Below are 17,883 nucleotides of genomic sequence, written 5' to 3'. Positions count from 1 at the left end.
TGACTCTTCATTTGGGGGACCAGAAATGACAACAGGCAGAGCGTGGGCAGCAGATCTGAGGGTGAACTGCAGCCCACAAGAGCCATCCGTCCCGCGGATCCCTGCCTCCATCGGGCTGAGGCAGTAAGTGTCCCCCGTAGACTCTGTTCCCTGACGGACAGGTATATTCCTAGCCTGGGGCCTTGGAAGGAAATCTGTCTCCACTCTGGCTTTCTGTGCAGCAACAGCCCTCGTTAGCTGTCAAGTTCAGGCATCTCCAGGGAAGCCGCAGACCTGCCCAGACTCCTTCTCAGAGCCCTCACTTTTCCAGGAGGCTGCCCAGGTACCGGGTGTCGACCAAACACCACTCGAGGCCGGGTGCTGGGTTAAATTAAACTTTGCTGCAAGCCAAGTGACTGTCTCTCCTGAGCATCTCCTGGACAGTGCAGTGGGGGAGACAGAAAGAGAGCAGTCAACAAAAGCATAAACAGGGAAAAGCTGCAATGGAAGTGCTGAGGAGACGATGAGGCAGGGTGTAGCAGGCACTCTGAACCTCAGCAGAGGACGGACCCTCCTCACCCTGGGCTGGCCCACGGAGGCCACCTCTTCACCCGGAGGCTCCAGAGCTCCCCCGGGAGATGGGGCTGAAGCCAGACCCCAGCCCAGACCACATCTCTCCTCTCCTGCCTCTGCTCCTGCAGGCTCTGCCCAGGCGACCACTCACACAAGACTCCCATCTCCGGCTCTGCTTGCAGGGAACCCCACCGCACACTAGGATGGAGAAGTCGGGTGGGCCTCTGTGGGGAGGCGGCATAGGCAGGGGCCTGGGCACCACGGGGACGCTGCCCTCTGGTTAGAGCTTCCCTGCCCCGCGCAGTGTTAAGGGCCCCTCCGACTACATCTGGGTCAGCCAGAGGTTTGACTGAATGCAACGGGGGAACCCACTGCAGCTACCTCTCCTCACGCAGACGGACTGGGAGGGAAGGCTGGCCAGCAGGTGGCTCCGGGGCCCTGGGTCTTGACAGGGCGATGGCCTTGCAGCGGAGAGGCTCCAGCCATATTTCCCACCCCCACTCTTTCTTGACTCACATCTACAGTTGAGAGGAGAAGCTGATTGGCCAGCTCGGCTCATAGGCCTGCCTGTTGCCCAGGGCAGGGCAGGGCGTCTTGACCGACTGCTCCCCGGGACCACTCACAGTGGGGAACGATGACCCCCCCCAGAAGGAAATCGGGCCTCTGCTTCCTGAGTGAGAGCCGGGGGTGGACTCTTCCCTGTTCCCACTGTCAGCAATAATGTCTTCTGTCATCCCTTACCCCGAATTAAGCAGCTGCCTGTCTTTGTTAATTTGGTACAACCTGAAGGGCACTTTTGAGAGGCATCTAATTCACTCTTCCCCACCAGGCAAATTTTGTAAGAACATATTCATGGCTTTCATTAATATTCATACGACTTTGAGGGGTTTTTTCACGATTTATAAAACTCAAAGTAACTGTGAATGGTGATGTATAATAGTGTCAATGTTACACAGCAAATGCCTTTCCCTATCACATTCTGGGTTTTTCTGCTCATTACAAGAACCTAGTTGAAAATAAGTGAAAGCTGAATTTCATGGTGCGTGGAAAGTATTTTGTAAAATGCAAGAAATACAAACATCGTCAAGCCTCTTAAAGTAATGTTCAAGAATCAAGGAAGAGTTGGGGAGGGAAGTATGGATCCTGACACCCTCAGCCCCAGGTTTGCCCCATTCACTTGAGAGAATCTGGCCAGATCTTGCTGCTTGCCCAGCGCCATGGCAAAGGGCTTTTAAATTAAACTTTGCTGCGTCACGTAGGATTCGGTTATAATTTCACGATCACTTTCAAAGGCAATTAAAGTGACGTTTTAGTTCTGGGCCTTAGAGCCACGGTGACTTTTTTTTTTTTCTTTTTTGTCTGTGTTGGGTCTTCGCTTCTGTGCCAGGGCTTTCTCTAGTTGCGGCAAGCGGCAGCCACTCTTCATCGCGGTGCGCAGGCCTCTCACTGTTGCAGCCTCTCTTGCGGAACACAGGCTCCAGACGCGCAGGCTCAGTAGTTGTGGCTCACGGGCCTAGTTGCTCCGCGGCATGTGGGATCTTCCCAGACCAGGGCTCGAACCCGTGTCCCCTACATTGGCAGGCAGATTCTCAACCACCGCGCCACCAGGGAAGCCCACGGTGACTTTTTAAAGCACGGAACTTCAGCAATCCCTGTGTATTTGTAAAACCAGCAGGAATGAGAGTGACACCCGGGGTCTGAGATTCCCGTCAGGGGTCGAGTGACCCTGGGGAGACACAGAGACCTCCTGGGCCCAGTCTCCCATCTGCACAAGTGGGCACAGCTTCCTCAGCCTCCCTTTCTGCTCTTTTTTTTTTTTGCGGTACTCGGGCCTCTCCCGTTGCGGAGCACAGGCTCCGGACGCGCAGGCTCAGCGGCCATGGCTCACGGGCCCAGCTGCTCTGCGGCACGTGGGATCTTCCAGGACCGGGGCACGACCCTGCGTCCCCCGCATCGGCAGGCGGACTCTCAACCACTGCGCCACCAGGGAAGCCCTCCCTTTCTACTCTTCGAAGCTTCCTAAGAAGGCAGCATGACCGAGACAAGACCTGGGAACTCTGCCCTTGATCCTGGACTACTTGTGAAACCATCGTCCACCCTTAGCCTCTCTGCGCCTCAGTCTCCCTATCTGCAGAAGGGGCTGGACCGAATCGTCAGTGGGGCCGACATTCTGGGACTTTTCTTTCATTGTCCCTTAAGGAGTTGCAGGGGTGTGAGGTGGAGATTCCTGGAACCCTCCTCTTCACAGGGGAGCTCGGTGCCAGCTTCAGGCTTTCGAGGCGTAATCTAAGGACACGTAAGGAGGGAAACCCTAATTTGGGCAAAGAAGCCCAAGATAAACACAGTGAAGAGCAGGCCAAGGACGGGCCGTCCTGCTGTTGGTCCCATCAGCTCACCCTTCCCAGGGGCCAGCCCCTCCCCAAGCCTCCTTCCTCTCCTGCCGGAGGCCTGGGGGCCAGGTGACACCACACCCCTCGGGTTTCTGCTGAGTCTCTAGAGCAGAACCCTTCTGACTCCCTCCCCAGCCCCCCAGGGCCCCCAGAAGCCTCTGCAGGCACCCGGGGGCGGTCCCCCTCCTCCTTCTTTTGCTCCGGGTTTTCACCTGGGGAGGGGTGACCACCTCTCTTCTCTCCCCCCTCCCTATTTCGCGGCTGTTTCTTTGCCCCCAGACAGTAGCCACAGGGCTGGGTGGACCATCTCCCTCCCACCTGGGATCTTCGACCACCTGCCGCCCCCTCGGGGGCCCCCCCTTCCCTCAGCCTGCTCCCTCGGGGCTCAGGGAAGAGGGAGATTGAGCACCTACTGTGTTCACCGTGCCAGGCCTGCACCTGCCATCCGTGGGGACAGACAGCATGTTCGTGTTCCTAGGGCCCAGAGGAGGGTGTGGGGCAGCGTTAGTGCTCAACAGTTGGGGGGCGGGGGGGGGGGACAGGCGAGCCGTCCCTGCAGAGCAGACGGGATGACGGACACAAAACCTGAGAAAACCCTGATTCTCTGTCAGCATGAAAATCTAGAAGCCGCAGCGTCGCGGGCCAACGTGAGGGCCGTGAGGACCAGCTGAGGCCGCGGGGAAGCCGCAAGTACATTTAAGGTGAAGGAGTGCTCTTAACTCTGGCTCTGGTGAGAGTCGGATTATAAGGAAAATTGGCCGCGGCCTCCTGGCCGGCCGCAGTCACGGCCAAGTGTAGATATGCCAGCCTGCATCCTGGCCAGCGCAGGGTGGGTGGGGGCAAAGCGTCTGCTGCCACGACTCAGAGCTTCTCCCTCTGCTGCAGGCAGCTCAAGACTCCCAAAACGTTAACAAAAATGAGAGTCTGCAACCTGTTTTCCTGGGCAGGTCTCTGGGTTTGATATCATACAAGGAGAAAGCACTGCAATACTTCACCAAAGAATTACATCCTTGTGGAAGAACTTGATCCTGAGGGTTTTGAGAGCATCTTTTAAAGCGCGGGGACAGGGTCAGGGAGGCCTTATTAGTGGCGTGGCAAAGCCATTAAGACGCAGAATAGCCATCGCCTTCCAAGAGACTTAGAGCAAAAGGAGGGGAGATCCAGTCGTGTGCACGCATGTGCACACGTGTGTATGCTTACATGTATGTGTTTGGGTGTGTTTACATGTCTGTTTTATGTGCATATGCGTGTTTCTGTGTACGTGTATGTACATGCGTGTCCATGAATGGTGGTGGACAAGACCAAACACTCAAGTTTAACTGGACATTCTTGAAAATTCTCTTTGCCCCCCAAGTCCTTACATCAGGATCTCTCACAGACCCTGTTCTTCCCCCATTTTATAATTGTCACTTTATACTGCACTGAGAGGCTGTCACTTTTTTAGATCTAATTCCTCTGGTCCATGAACCGCGTGAGGGCAGGGCTGTGTCTGTCCAGCGTGATGGGGCCTGGCACACAGCACAGGCCACGTGGGCCAAGTGAAGACATTGTTGAAACACCAGGGGCCCAGCCTGCACTGACGGTGTCCCCTGGGGTGACTGGGTCTCTGCCTGTCCTGAGGCAGGTTTTTCTCTGCAGGTCCAGTGGGATTCTCCTCCCCTTCAATTCTTTGGGAATAAACCTCCAGGGCGTTTGCAATTCAAAACCACACATGGTGACTTTTCTCCAAGTTTCAAGTTTATTCGAAATTAGGTAAATACCTTCTCCTTGGGGGAGATCCTGCCAGAATCCTGCATTTCATCCAGCGTTTCCTAAGGACGGATCCAGCCTTCCGAGCGAGGTCCCTGGCGAACACAATGGCCAGGTACCGTACGTTATTTTAATGTCGACATCACTTTAAACTAACCTTTTACCATCTGTTCTGTCCTTTAGTAACAAATGCAAAAGAGCATAATTCTCGGTGGCGTCATAAAAGTGAGATGGGTGATGGAAATGCCCGCCTCCACTCTTTATTCATGGTCCTTCCGGACGCTGCTGTGATGTTTTTCTCATTTTCCAGACACAAATCAAGGGGAAACTGCTCTCCCCTGATCTGGTGAATTCACCTGCACAGTATTTCTTCTTAATACGGTAAACTGTGGGAGAGTTCAGGGCATCCTGTGCCTATTTCAGAAGGCGCCGCCAAACGGCACCTGGAGAATTAAGGGAACGCAGCTCGACGGTCAGGATGTAATGAGATTTCTTTGCAAAAAATAAAATCTTGAAATGTGTAGCGGGTTCTTTTCATCCGTTTCATCACTAACTTCCCTGTGAAGGACGGGCAGCCTGGCCCGGAGAGGGCGGGGTGGGGAAGCACACTGCGTGGGCCGGGTGTGTCCCCCGCGCCCCCAATCTCTGCAGGGCCGTACGGGCTCCCACGCCCCCCCCTCAATCCAGGCAGAAGGCGGGCGGTGCCCCGGCCCAAGGACCCGTGGGGGGCGTCCGGCCCAGGCATTCTCAGTGGTCTTGCTCAGGCCCGACAAGGACCAGGAGAACCGGACGCAACGGTAGGAGAGGGAGGTGGGCGGAGCTGGGGAAGCCGGAGCGAAGGCGCCCGTCACGGACAGTGCGTGCGCGTGCGTGTGCGCGCGCGCGCGTGGCTCCTCCCGGAGGCCCGCGTCGGCCCCCAAGCAGACCAGGTCGCGCTGACCTCCATGATGCCTGTGGGATGATAAGCGTCGCCTCCTTCGGACCGTCGGTTCCTGATATTTTTCTCTTCCCCGTCCTGTCGCGAAGGAGGTAAGAGGCCGTTGGGGCGGCTGGGGTCCCTGCCCCCACGCTCATGACCTGGGGGGGTCGACTCTGGTGTGTGAACAGTAAATGCTGGTTTAGGAAAGGTGTCCTCTATTGGACCGAATTTTCTCGGAAGTGGCGTTTTCTGGGGAATGGCTTGTTCTATGGTCCAGGTTCATTTGGAAAGGATGTTCATTATCAAATCTCTGTGGAGCCTCCGTGGAGACCAGCCTGTGATGATTATTGGGCTACAGAAATAAGTTGCCCGAGAAAAAGCCACCCTTAGTTTCTGAGATAAATCCCACTTAGGCGTGTAGGGGGAGGAAAAGTAAATTTCTCTCGCCCCTTCTGAGTTCCTGGCTGAGACCCCCGTAATAAGAGATTAACAAGAGAACAAGCAGCATGAGTGCGTCACGCATACAGGGGGGACCCAGGGAAAACGAGTAGCTCCCCAAGATGGCTGAGAATTCAAGTCGAAGAGGAGAAGGGGAGGGGAATGTAGGCCTCTCAGGGGAGAGGAAGTGACTTGTAGGAAAGATGATGGACCCTTGGAGGAGGGGTGGGAGGTGTGGTCGTGTGGCAGGTCGGCCTGGGTGTGCTTGTCTCTTCTAGCCCCCCTCCCAAGACTAGAGGCAATAGTTCTCCTCAGGTGATAACCCCACCGTGGGGGGAGGGGATCTGTGACACCTGAGCCTCCTTGAGTCTCTGTCTCCAGGCAGATGAGGGAGCTCAGAGAAAACTCCTCCTGCACCTGCTGGTTCTCAAGGGCCTGCAGCTGAAAACAGTCGCTACACCCAGCGGCATGTTTGGGGGTGGCGTCTCACTAACCTTCATCCCCGCCTTTGACACTCCCCCAAGCAGTTTCGCGGCCAAGCAGCTGGGCTGGCGGGTTGCTCCATCTCACTGAACCCAGCTCTCAGTTCAGTTAGCGGTAGTCTCATTTCAGGAGGCAGGGTTGCAGGATGGCCCTACAGGATGCAGTCAGGTGTGTAATATGAGGCGTTTCCATGGAAGGAAAAGAAAAACAAAGTTTATGGTTGGAACAGGCTCTAAACCCGTTTCTGAGTCCTGGGGGCAGCCAGTCGAGAAGATTTCTGGTTGGTGATCTCACAGCAGCGTCTGCAGTCTGGTTGCCTCTGATGAGGTCATTGCATGTTCCAGGGAACTTTCTGAACGTCGGCATGGCAACAGGCAGGCAGGCTGTCGGTACATGAGCTGTTTCGGGGGCTTCTCTGAAGTTCATACCCAGTCATCCAGCCTTAGTTTGCAGGGTTTTGGGGAAAGGGCAGTTTTGTTCTTAGTGATTCCAAGTCAGAAAGGCAGGAGAAGGGGCTTCCCTGGTGGTCTAGTGGTTAAGACTCGGCGCTTTCACTGCCAAGGGCGTGGGTTCGATCCCTGCTCGGGGAACCAAGGTCTTGCATACTGTGAGGCGTGACCAAAAAAGGGGGGGGGGGGGGCGAGGGCAGGCAGGAGAACATTAGAAACGTTGGTTTGGAGAAGCGCGGCCAGATATTTGAGGAAACTAGAAGAACGCGGATCCAGTCCAGTTACAGGTAGAAAATAAAACCTCAAAGACAACAAGCAGGACTAGAATCTCAATGTACAGCTTTCTACCAAAACCTAAGTTTTCCCTCTACAGTCAGCCACATTCCTACCAAAGGTAATCATGGTAAGACCGATTTGTTTGCAAAATGAATCTGGTCTCATTTAACGTGGCCTGACCGTTTACAAAAGTGTAGCAGAAAGAGGACCATACAGGCTCTGTGGAGGTTTGCTCTGCTGGAGCTTCTAACAAGGACTCACTCTCAGGTCACACCTGAGCCCTCCCGTTTGGATGTGATGATGGCGGCTCTAGTGCAGGTTGAACCCCACCTGCTGGTATTTCTGTTCTGGCCGTAACATCTCCGTCTCTGTGTGGGATTGGTTTGCAGTTACCTTACTTTGTGCTCTCAGGAGGAGAATGGTATCCAAGGAGGGTTTGTAAAACCAGGGGGATTGCTTTTTCTCTTGTGTCCTCTGCTCTGGAAAACTTTCAGACACCTCCTAGGTAAGCTCACCTGACCCTGGAGCCCTTTGCGGAGGAATTTCCTGAAGAAATAGTGGTCTCTTCACGTTTGCTCTTCTTTCTAGCTGAGTTTGAAATTTTATATTTTCTCAAAAAATAAACAGTTTCGTCAAGATTTTCGACTTGGCTAACAAAATATAAAGAATAAAATGTTCTTTTAAGTCTCATTTTTTTCTTTTAAATTTGCCAAAGGTACATCTATTCTCTTGTGGGTTTTTCTCCGAAGTACAGCTCTTGAATCTATTTATCAGTTCTTCCAATTTTTCTGTTTTCAGATTTAGAAATTTCTGCATTCGTCTTAATCAGTTACTTGGGTGTTTGCCACGTCCTGCTTTGTCATTCCTTTTCCTTCTGGAGCTAAATGCTCAGTTCATTCACTGTAATTCTACTTTAACGATGAAAACATTTGAAGTTAAGGGTTTGCTTTGACTCAATCTCTGGCCAAATTCCTTGGGTTTCACTGTGTAATCGTCTCCTAGTCATTACTATTTTTAAGTCACCTCTAAATGTAGTTTTGATTCCTTAACCTGTGGTTACTTCGGAATGTTTTCTAAAATGTCTCTTTAAAATTATCGTTAAATTTTAATTGCATTATTCTAATAAAACGTCCTGGTCAGTTTTGCTTTGTGCAATTTGAGGTTTTCGTTGTGGTCCATTTGATTATAAAATGTTGCCATGGTGCCCTGGGCTTTGATTTTTAACAGTTGTGTTTTCTAAAGGTGTATTCAGAGTTTCATGCTAATCTTAATTTGACCCCATCAGTTATTCCTTTCACATCCTTGTGGCTTATTTACAGTTTCCCACTTTCGGACAAGTGTTTCACGGTGTCTATGATTATTAACTGCCCTTTATGTGACAAGAGTCTTGGCTTCATCTAAATGAAAGACGTACGTCTTTGTTTAATTCTGCTAGTGTCCTTTCTGTGTCCCAAAGACGTATGTTTGTCTAATGATCTGGTCAGAAGTGACATGTTGTTTCTGTGTAGCCCCACCCCACCCCACATAAAACACAGAATCGTGCATTTTTCTCTGTTCTTTCCGTTTCTTCCCCCACCTCTCAGGCTTTGCTAACTTACTTTGGATTTGGGGCCCAGATAAGCATTATTAAATTGTTTTTTCAACAATATACAGTTTCTGTTATAAAAAAAGAGAAACTTTCTGTGCTTGTACTCAGCTCCATAAAACCACATTGACAGCAATTTTCAGAGTTAAGTTTCTGTGTCTGAATACTGGTCGTGGGCCGTTTCTGTCGCAGCCCCCGTTCTTGAGATCCTGGCTGTGACCCACCCCTCAGGGCCCCTGTCAAAGGCGCAAGAACACAGGACATTTTCTGCATCTTTGCGCATCCAGAAATATCTGTTCCCTCCTACACGGATGACAGCTCGGGGGCACAAGCGTATTGGCCCCGACCTTTTGCCCTCAGACCTCCGTGGAGTGTGCTATTCCCTTGCCCTCGTCTTTGTCGAGGTTTGCTGTGCTGGGTGTTTGCACTGGGTCCTCAGCCACTTCAAACCATCATTTGCAGGCTCTCCCGTCGGTGTCATTGGCTCTGCCATGCTCGCTGCACACCCTTTCCTCTTGGAATATTGTGTCCTGTCCTCCCCTGTCACCTGGTGGGCCACCAGATGTGCAGCGGTGGCTCTCAGTAAACCCCTGGCCTCTGCTTGCCCTTCCGGTCCCCAGAGTGGACGAAGCATTGGCTGTGGCCCCAGATGCACCTGGGAGAGGCCACGTGTGTGGCCAGCAGGTGGGATGAACGTGGCCCTGCTCACACTGCAGCCTGACCCTCCCCTCCACCTGCTCCTCCTTCCAGATCCGGTCCGACAAAGACAGCGACATCCCCATCCGCTACAGCATCACGGGCGTGGGCGCCGACCAGCCCCCGGTGGAGGTCTTCAGCATCGACTCCATGTCTGGCCGGATGTATGTCACACGGCCCATGGACCGGGAGGAGCGAGCCTCCTACCACGTGAGTGTCCATGGCCTCAGGTCCCTGAGCGGGGGGAGGGCAAACCCAAGTTTGTATCAGAAAAGCCCAGGGGCGTGTGGGGTACCGCCCCAGAGTGTCTGTTTCATGGGGCTGGGTGGGCCGAGAATTTTCACTTGTAACACATTCCCGGGTGATGCTGGGAGGGTCTGGGACACACTGGGGGAGCGACTGGTAGAACTGGATCTACCTGGAAGATGTGGATCCACGTGACCTGCCAGGAGCTCTGATGGTCGGCGGGGAGGTCGAGAGGCTGCTGTGCCATCCCCGGCCTCTCTGATGGCCAGACATGCATCCTGCAGCCCTTCCGTTCCTGCCTCTCTGAGAGCGGAAAGGCAGCTCTGAAGCCAGCACTGCTGTTTCCATCTCAGAGCTGTGCGTGGAGAGGGAGAAAGGAGGAGAAAGTGGAGACTTCAGAGTTCAGCTGAAAGGGACTGTCCACCCGTTTCCTCCTTGGCCTCACAGCCTGGTGGCCCATGGGAGTGGCCCTCCGCCCTGGTGCCAGGCCCCTCTCCGGGCTCTGCATCCTTGTTTGCAGGATGAGGGTCTGCACCTGCGGGCGTCACACGGGCTGGAGCCCCGCCCCCAGCAGGTGGGACCTGGGCACTTAACCTCTCCGGCCTCGGTGCTCTCTCATGCGAAGGGGGCGGATGACCAGGCTGCATCAGCGTGCCGTTGAGAGGACTCACGGATGACCACACGAGAGGCATTTAGGACGGAGCCCAGCCCCTGGTAAGGCTGCCTTTGGGGTTATCGTCAAGACGTCGGAGCTCCCAGTTCCTGGATTGTAATTTACAAACAAAGACGTTCACGTGAGAGGATGGACTTCACAGCCTTCTGCCCGTGTCGTCCTGCTGACCGGCTCTGAGCTCGCTCGACTCCAGCCCGAGGTGCTAAGTGTGGCCACAGGCTCTGCTGCGCCTCGTGTTTGCTGGTTATTCGTTTCGGGTTAATTGTCCACCTCCTGGACCAGAAGGAAGGCTCCACGTGGGCAGGGAGCCGTCAGGCTTGTCCACACCACATCCCCTGGCCCGAGACCAGAGCCCAGCCCTTGGGGGACGCTCACAACCCATTCGCAGAAGGGAGGGAGTGGGTGGGAGGAGGCTGATTCTGTCACTGGCAACGGTGGCCTCCCCTGAGGAACTCCTGATGTCCCGTCAGAAGCAGGTGCACCTGCGGGAGCCCATCCTGGGGGGCGGGCAGTCCCCTCTGAGCCACGAGGGTTTCCTCTCTCAGTGGATTACTTCCCTATGTTCAGGACAGCTACAGAATTTCCGGGTCCGACACAAAATGAAACAGGGGCCCCTCCGAGCTTACTAAGGATTTTAAGACAGTGACGGCAGAGCATTAAACCACACGCAGGCCCTTCTGAACACAGGGCCCGTGTGACTGTGCGGGTCACACAAGGCCATGAGGCTCGTGGCCCCCTTTGAGGTGGGATCGACAGGAAGGCCGAAGCTTGAGGACCCCACCTTGTGGTCGTCTGGGCCTCCAGGGCCCCATCTGCGCCTCGGCGCAAACGGCCCAGAGCTGCACCCAGTGTTACGTCCATTCCTGAGGATCCCCAGCTCCGGGCACCCTGAGAGCTGCTCGATGCCGAGGGCACCACACGCCTCCCTGAGCCCCCTTCCGCACCCCCCAGACCCGCTGCTGGGAAGGCAGGAGCCAGGTCTGGGGAAAGGAGACCCGACTGGCAGTGGTCTGGGGTCTCCAGAGTTGCCGGCCCACCGTTAACCGCCACGGTGGGTGCAGAGAATCAGTGAGACAGTCCAGCCAACACGTGTTCAGCCAGGCTCGCGGCAGGAAACACACCGACTCAACGTGACTGTTGGCGCCCCACGGGGGCTGTGTACTGCCACCACAGTGCTCACGGCATGGCTCAAGGTCAAGGTCAGCTCCCCTCGCCTGCCAATGAGTCCGTGCTGACTGAGAGACTGAGGGGAAGAGCTGGAGGCAGACAGGCCCCCAGTTCCTTGCAGCTGTTGGCCAGGGGCCGCTCCCACCTCCTGACGGCACCACAAGTCTCTGACTCTCTCGCCTGCCGCTGGCCAGGAAAAGTGCTCTGATTTTAGAGGCCACGAGGCTACCTCTGTCCACCCAAACAGTCTCCCTGCCACAAAAGCCAATCCCGCCACATGACTGACCTGATCACAGGGTGAGCCCCGTTGCCCTCACTCCTGAGACCAGTGCCCCACATCCTTGCGGCCCTTTTAGAATCCTCTCTGCTCCCCCCGACCCCAGTTCCACCGGCACCTTTGCCTGTGGAGTGGGTGGGATGACCTCCCACCTGAGAGGGAGCTGGTAAACTGGACGCGGGTCAGCATGAGACGACCGCGTGGAGGCCCACCAACACGAAACAGACGAGCTGTCACTGCCCTGCAAGGTGACTCCCCAGAAGGTTCTCTCAGGACTCCGTAAGAGGGCTTGCTATCGGGTTCTCCCGCATACCGTCACCTTGGGCAAGTTCGCTAATCTTCCTGCACCTCCGTTTCCCCATCTCTAAAATAGGGATCAGACAGCACCCAGCTCATGGGTTCTTGTGAGCTGTGAGGTAAGGCAGTGCGTGTAGAGTTCTGGGGGCACCCCCGGCCCGAGCCAGGGCACAGCGAGAGCCACAGGCTGGTGGTGATGGAAGGCAGCCTCCAGAGTCCACGTGAGGCCACTACCAGGGCCCACATAGAATGTTCCGGGTCCCGTGCCCCAGGAAGAAACCGATGGCTCACGATTAGGACACGAAGGGCGAGCACCTGGAAGGGGAAAGAACAGGGTCCCGCACACGGTCCGCAGGCACCCACAGTGCATCACGGGAATGCGCTTGGCGTGCGATGCTCAGATTTGCAAGTCGCCGGACGTTTCTCATCTCCACCACCAAGACAGACCCCCATCCCCCAGCCGGCGGCTGTGTGCGCAGCCTGAGAGATGGACGGGGCTGGGGGCGCTCTCAGAGGTTTCCAGCGGACACCATCGAATGTTATTTAAACTCGGGGGCTGTGGCGAGGAGAACCGCACCAGCCACTTGCTGTCATTGGCTCCACTCGGGGTGCCCCTGCTGCTGAGGACGGCGGCCCAAGCGGCAGTGTCACTTCAGGCAGAAGAGAACTTTAAGTTTAGCTCAGAATTACCCTTTTTAAAAGTCTTCTCAGCCTTTGGCTCAGTGCCTTATCGCCTGGCTGCACTTGACAAGATGAAGGATGGCCTGGTGGCCCGCGGGAAGGACTTCCGCAGCAGGGCAGGTGCAGACCGGGGCTCCCGGAACTGGGGACGGACGGCGGCTGGGGCGGGTGGCTAGTGGAAACAACCGCACGGCATCCTGAGACGTTCAAACACGGTACTTCAAGCCTCTCTGCAAGGGGGCAGCCACACCACTTAGCGGGCTGCGGGTCCCGGGAATGAGCGCTCATTTGTCCCCTTCTAATGACTCAGATCACCTGGTCTGTGAAGCCAGCCTGGAGCTCCCCACTAAACACACTGTTTCAAGGGTAAAATTCCACGCAGGGCTGTCGGGCTGGGGCTGGCGTGCTGCAGTTAGCACGAGGCCCCTCCTGCAGGCAAGGATGGGCACCGCTGCCTCTCCCCTGAGGCTGGCAGAGCACAGGGTGCAGGGCACTGAGGGGGTGGCGTGGACAGCTGTGGGTGGGGCCCCTGCTCAGAGACCCCTCCCCCCGGAGGCCTGGAGCGCAGGCTCTTCTGGCCACCCTTGGCTTGGCGCTGTCTTGGTGTAAAGACCCTGAGGTCTGGTGTGTCCGGCTTGGAGGGTAACGTGATTTCCACAGAGAGATGGGGTCCGGGACACGGCTGTGTGACAGTCACAGCTCTGGCTGGAGAGACCCAAGGCAGGTCCCTTCCACTCGCCAAGACTGGGTTTTCCCGTCTAAATCCCAGGTCCCCAGTGGTCCTGCTCCAGCCCCCGCTGCTGCCTGCAGAGCTCAGCCGCTCTGCGTGCCCCAGGGAGGCCTCCACACTTGCTGTCCCATTGGCTGCTTGTCCAGGGCTCAGCTCCAACGTCACCTCCTCTGAGAGGCCTGCCTGGCCTCCTCCCCACCCCAGCAGGTCGCTGTGGTCACACGCGTTCTGTCCTGCTTCCTTTCCTTCTCAGGGTCCGTCTCCCTTCTACACGAGAAGCCCCAGGGCAGCCCCGTGTCTCACTGAGCCACAGTCTAGGGTACAGCCCAGTGCCTGGCACAGATGGGCCCTTGATAGATATTGACTGAGGGAGTGAATTAATGAGCGAATGAGTGAATAAAAGAAATCCAGAAGTGAAGGGGTGAGTCTGAGCAGCCCCTCTGGACGCTCCAGGCCGAGGTGAGGAGGTCTCTTCCCTTTGTACCTTCAAGTCGTTCCCAGATGCAGTTCCCTGGAGCCCCTTCCCCAGCAGAGTGGGGGCTTCCACCCCAGGGCCCCTGGACCCGTTTCCTCTTTGCTGCCCCAAGAACAGATAAGCCGGGGTGTGAATGGGCAGCAGGGTGGCCTCACAGTGGACCCCCAAGTTCAAGGCCCCCATGTGTCTCTCCCAGGCCCGACCTCTCAGCAGCAGGAGTCTAAGCCCCCAGCCCTGGTTGGCACAAGTGGCCTTCGTGTAGCTACTCTAGGTAGACGTGAACCCTCATGGTCAATAGTGTGGGGACGGTCTGAGTGAGTCCTGGGTGGGCATCGGCGTGGGCCCTCGGGTCAGTTTCAGGCTCCCATGGGACACCCGGTTTTGCCCTCTCAGGACCCTTCCCCATTTCCACAGAGAGCCGAGGCTCATGACGTGTCCCCGGGCTGCCCCTTGGGGGGCCCGGAGGTGTTATGTCACCACCGTCCCAGTGCTGTGGGTCCAAGGAAGCTGCTTTTGGCTGTTCTTAGGCGGCCAGTCAGGTGTGTCCCCACTGGGCGGCCGCCGGCCCTGATGGCGTGTGCTGCTTTCCAGCTCCGAGCCCACGCCGTGGACATGAATGGCAACAAGGTGGAGAACCCCATCGACCTGTACATCTACGTAATTGACATGAACGACAACCGCCCCGAGTTCCTCAGCCAGCTGTACAACGGCTCCGTGGACGAAGGCTCCAGGCCAGGTGAGCCCCGGGCCCCGAGGGCGGGCAGGGGCCCCACGCTAGGGGAGGGCCACGCAGCCCCCGCCACCGCGGGGGCACCGTGGGACTCGTTGCTGACGCGTTTATTTTAGCGGGCGTTTACGAATACCTACTGCGTGCACTGGGGAGCGGGGTCCCTGCTCCACAGACCTCACGGTCCAGAGGGGCCACAGACAAAAGAGCAAAAACAGGGAATGAAGCTATTGCAGTGATGATTAGGCTCAGAAGGAAACCCATGGGGCACTGGGTCATGGGGCCGGCTGTAGATCAGGGACGGTCCCTCTGCGGAGGCACCCTGTGGGCCAAGAGCTGGTGCGTGATAAGGAACAGCACTGAGAGAAGGGCTGGGAGGGAACTAGGGGTGGAAAGAGCATGTGCAAAGGTCCTGGGGCAGGTCAGAGAGCAGGCCGGCCACCTGAGGCCTCCTGGGCACCCTTGGGGTTTGATTACAAGCACAACAGGAAGCCCGTGAGAGGGCCGACTCCCCAGCCCAAGGAGGTGAGCCGAGTGCCTGAGGCCTTGGTTCCCCTCAGAGCTGACCCAGAGCCTGTCTTCCCGTGGGCTCCTGTCCAGCATAAATGGTAACGACCACTTTATAGCATCTGGCCTCTGGGTGACATAATGACCAGGAAGTGGGCACCCCCCTCTCCCCTTTAGACTCAGGGCCTGGGGAGGTGGAGGAAGCCGTCCGGCCCCTTGGTGTGGATGTGGGCGGAAGCCCCAGCCGATGCTGGGACCCCCGCTCAGGGACCTGCAGCATCAGCTGGGAACACGTCACAAATGCATCGCTTGTGGCCGCACCTGCTGATTCAGACACTGCAGATGGGGCCCCGGGGCCAGCAGCCGAGCTCCCAGGTGATTCTGCACTTGCTTCCGTTTGAGAAGCACAGCCCTGCTGTCTTCTGATTGGGGGCGGGGTTGTCCTTGGGACAACTGCTCAGCTCAGGTCGAGTGGGGAGCTGAGTCAAGCACCACTGCTGAGGTCCCTGCTGGGGCTGCCGGAAGTTACCGCTAAAATATAGGACTCGGGTTACATTTGAACTTCAGAGAAACAAGGGATCATTTTTATGCAGGAGTATCGGGAACATACTTAGAGTAAAGGGTATTGCTTGTTGATCTGAACGTCAAGTGTAACCGGGTGTCTTGCATCTTAGAGGCTGCCCCTCCCTGGCTCCCCGGCAGGCACCCATCCTGGGAAAACTTCCCAGCTCTGGGGAAGGTCTGCGGTGCCGGGCAACCTGAGGCCAGCTTCCCGGGCCTCTGAGGAGGGGTCAGTGGGCGTCCGGCTTGGGGGGAGGTGGGGTCCGCGAAAGCAAACATTTATCGACCCTTCTCCCCTAGCTCCGTCTCGGGGCTGCTGCTGCAACAAGGTGGATTGCGTTTATGATTGATTGTCTCTCAGAATTGGGACGCTCGGGCCAGCCTGGTGTCAGCAAAGGGAACGGGCTATGACATTATTTCTGCAGGAACCCTGGGCAGCTGGGCCCTGCAGGCCCCTGAGGGGCAGGGGCAGGCGGCAGGTGGCCATATTAGCTACAAGCAGCCAAAGGAAACAGATGAGGGCTGCCAACAGCCAGCTCTTTAAGGATCAGGGTGGGGAGTGAGTGTCAGGCTTGGGGAAGGGGCTTTCTTGTTAACAGAAGCGGCGGGTCCTCTCTCCCCAAGACCCAGGACGCTCTGTAAAACTGCCTGGATGTCACAAATCAAGCCTCCCGCATCTTACTTTCAAATAGATCGATAGAGACAGTTTTCCCAAATGCGTAACTGCCTTTACTCATTAGGATAACAAAAGCAGCAAATTACTCTGTCTCCCCCTCGAAATCCTGCTAGGAGCATCCTCGGATAGCTGGGTGTGGCCTGGGCAGGCTGAGGGCTGGTGTTGTCCCTGACTGGTCCTTGATTCCCCAGACACTTTGAGCCTTTCTGGGACCTTTTGCACTAAATGTTGGCTGACTTTCGAAGCCCCTGGGGGCCCCCAGCTGCACCTCTGTTCCCGGAACAACCCTCAGAGGGGACCGGTGACGTGCCTCTTTGTGCAAAGCCAGGGATGGAGCTGCACGGTGCCCCGTTGGACCTGGCTTGATGCCCTCGCTCACCCTGATGTCCAGACAAAACGGGCACCGCATCCTCGAGGCAGGAGACTCCCGGGGACTTGGAAATAGTCTCTCCAGTTTCTCCCCTTATGCCAGTAAATTACAATAATGGAAGGGTTTTACACAGTGCCTTTGTGGGATAAGGAAAAACTACCGCCAGAAGTTAGTCGTTATTTTCTGGAATGATACAGGCTAATGAAGGGTGTCAGATGCACGTTCTAATGGAAAACAAATAAGAATGTGTGTTCAGTATTGACTCAGCTGTATAGGAACCTTCTGAGGTTTGGGAAGTTCACACGGGGACATCAGCAAGCCAACTGGGACCAGATCCCAGGCCAGTCCCACATCACCCCACGTCCTTCTCCCAGCCCCAGGCCCTTCAGTTTTATGAAATCCTCTCTGGCTTTGCTGGGTCGAATGGGCTCACACACGACTGTGGCTCCTACAACTGAGAAGCTAAATTTCTCCTTGTATTTAATAGAAATAGCCACGTGCCACGTGTGGGTAGTGGCTGCCGTGTTGGGTCCCCCCTGAAGCTGGTGGTCACAGCAGCAGTCCCTCCCCTCCCCCCGGGAGCATCTGTCCCCTCCTGGTCTCATTGTCCCAAATCCTGGATGGAACTGGCCAGGGGCCACCAAGCCCCTTGGAGACTCCATGCAGTGCTCCAGATGAGAGCAGAAAGGGAAGCATGTCCGCTGACCCCGCGGGAGCTGTTCTCGGGTGGGTGCCCCGCTGCTTGCTCCCTGTGTACACGTCACCCCTGCCTTTCCAAACTCTGCCATTTCTGCAGAGCCCCGCCTTGACACCCACCCTGTACTGTGTCCCCCCAGTCTGCCTTGCCCACCCGCTTGAAGCGACCACCCCACACCCCCGGGCAAACGCTACGTCTGCAGGGGCGACTGTTTTTGCACACAGGATGAGCACGTTGGCTGTTTGCACGCACGCCCTCTGTC

At 56.3% G+C, this 17,883-nt stretch overlaps 1 protein-coding gene across 5 annotated transcripts in view; it reads left to right on the top strand.

The window, feature by feature from the left end:
• Positions 1-17,883, top strand: part of CDH4 (cadherin 4) — a 558,545-nt gene that overhangs the window by 472,950 nt on the left and 67,712 nt on the right. For all 5 annotated transcript variants that reach the window (XM_032606700.1, XM_032606699.1, XM_032606703.1 and 2 more), the window contains 2 exons: positions 9,592-9,747; positions 14,675-14,819. In XM_032606700.1, the coding sequence (XP_032462591.1) occupies positions 9,592-9,747; positions 14,675-14,819 (301 nt within the window). The remainder of the gene's footprint in view (positions 1-9,591; positions 9,748-14,674; positions 14,820-17,883) is intronic.

The sequence above is a fragment of the Phocoena sinus genome, chromosome 15, assembly GCF_008692025.1.
Source record: "Phocoena sinus isolate mPhoSin1 chromosome 15, mPhoSin1.pri, whole genome shotgun sequence".
In the NCBI taxonomy this organism is placed as follows: Eukaryota; Metazoa; Chordata; class Mammalia; order Artiodactyla; family Phocoenidae; genus Phocoena; species Phocoena sinus.
This window is presented reverse-complemented; position numbering and strand designations above follow the sequence as displayed.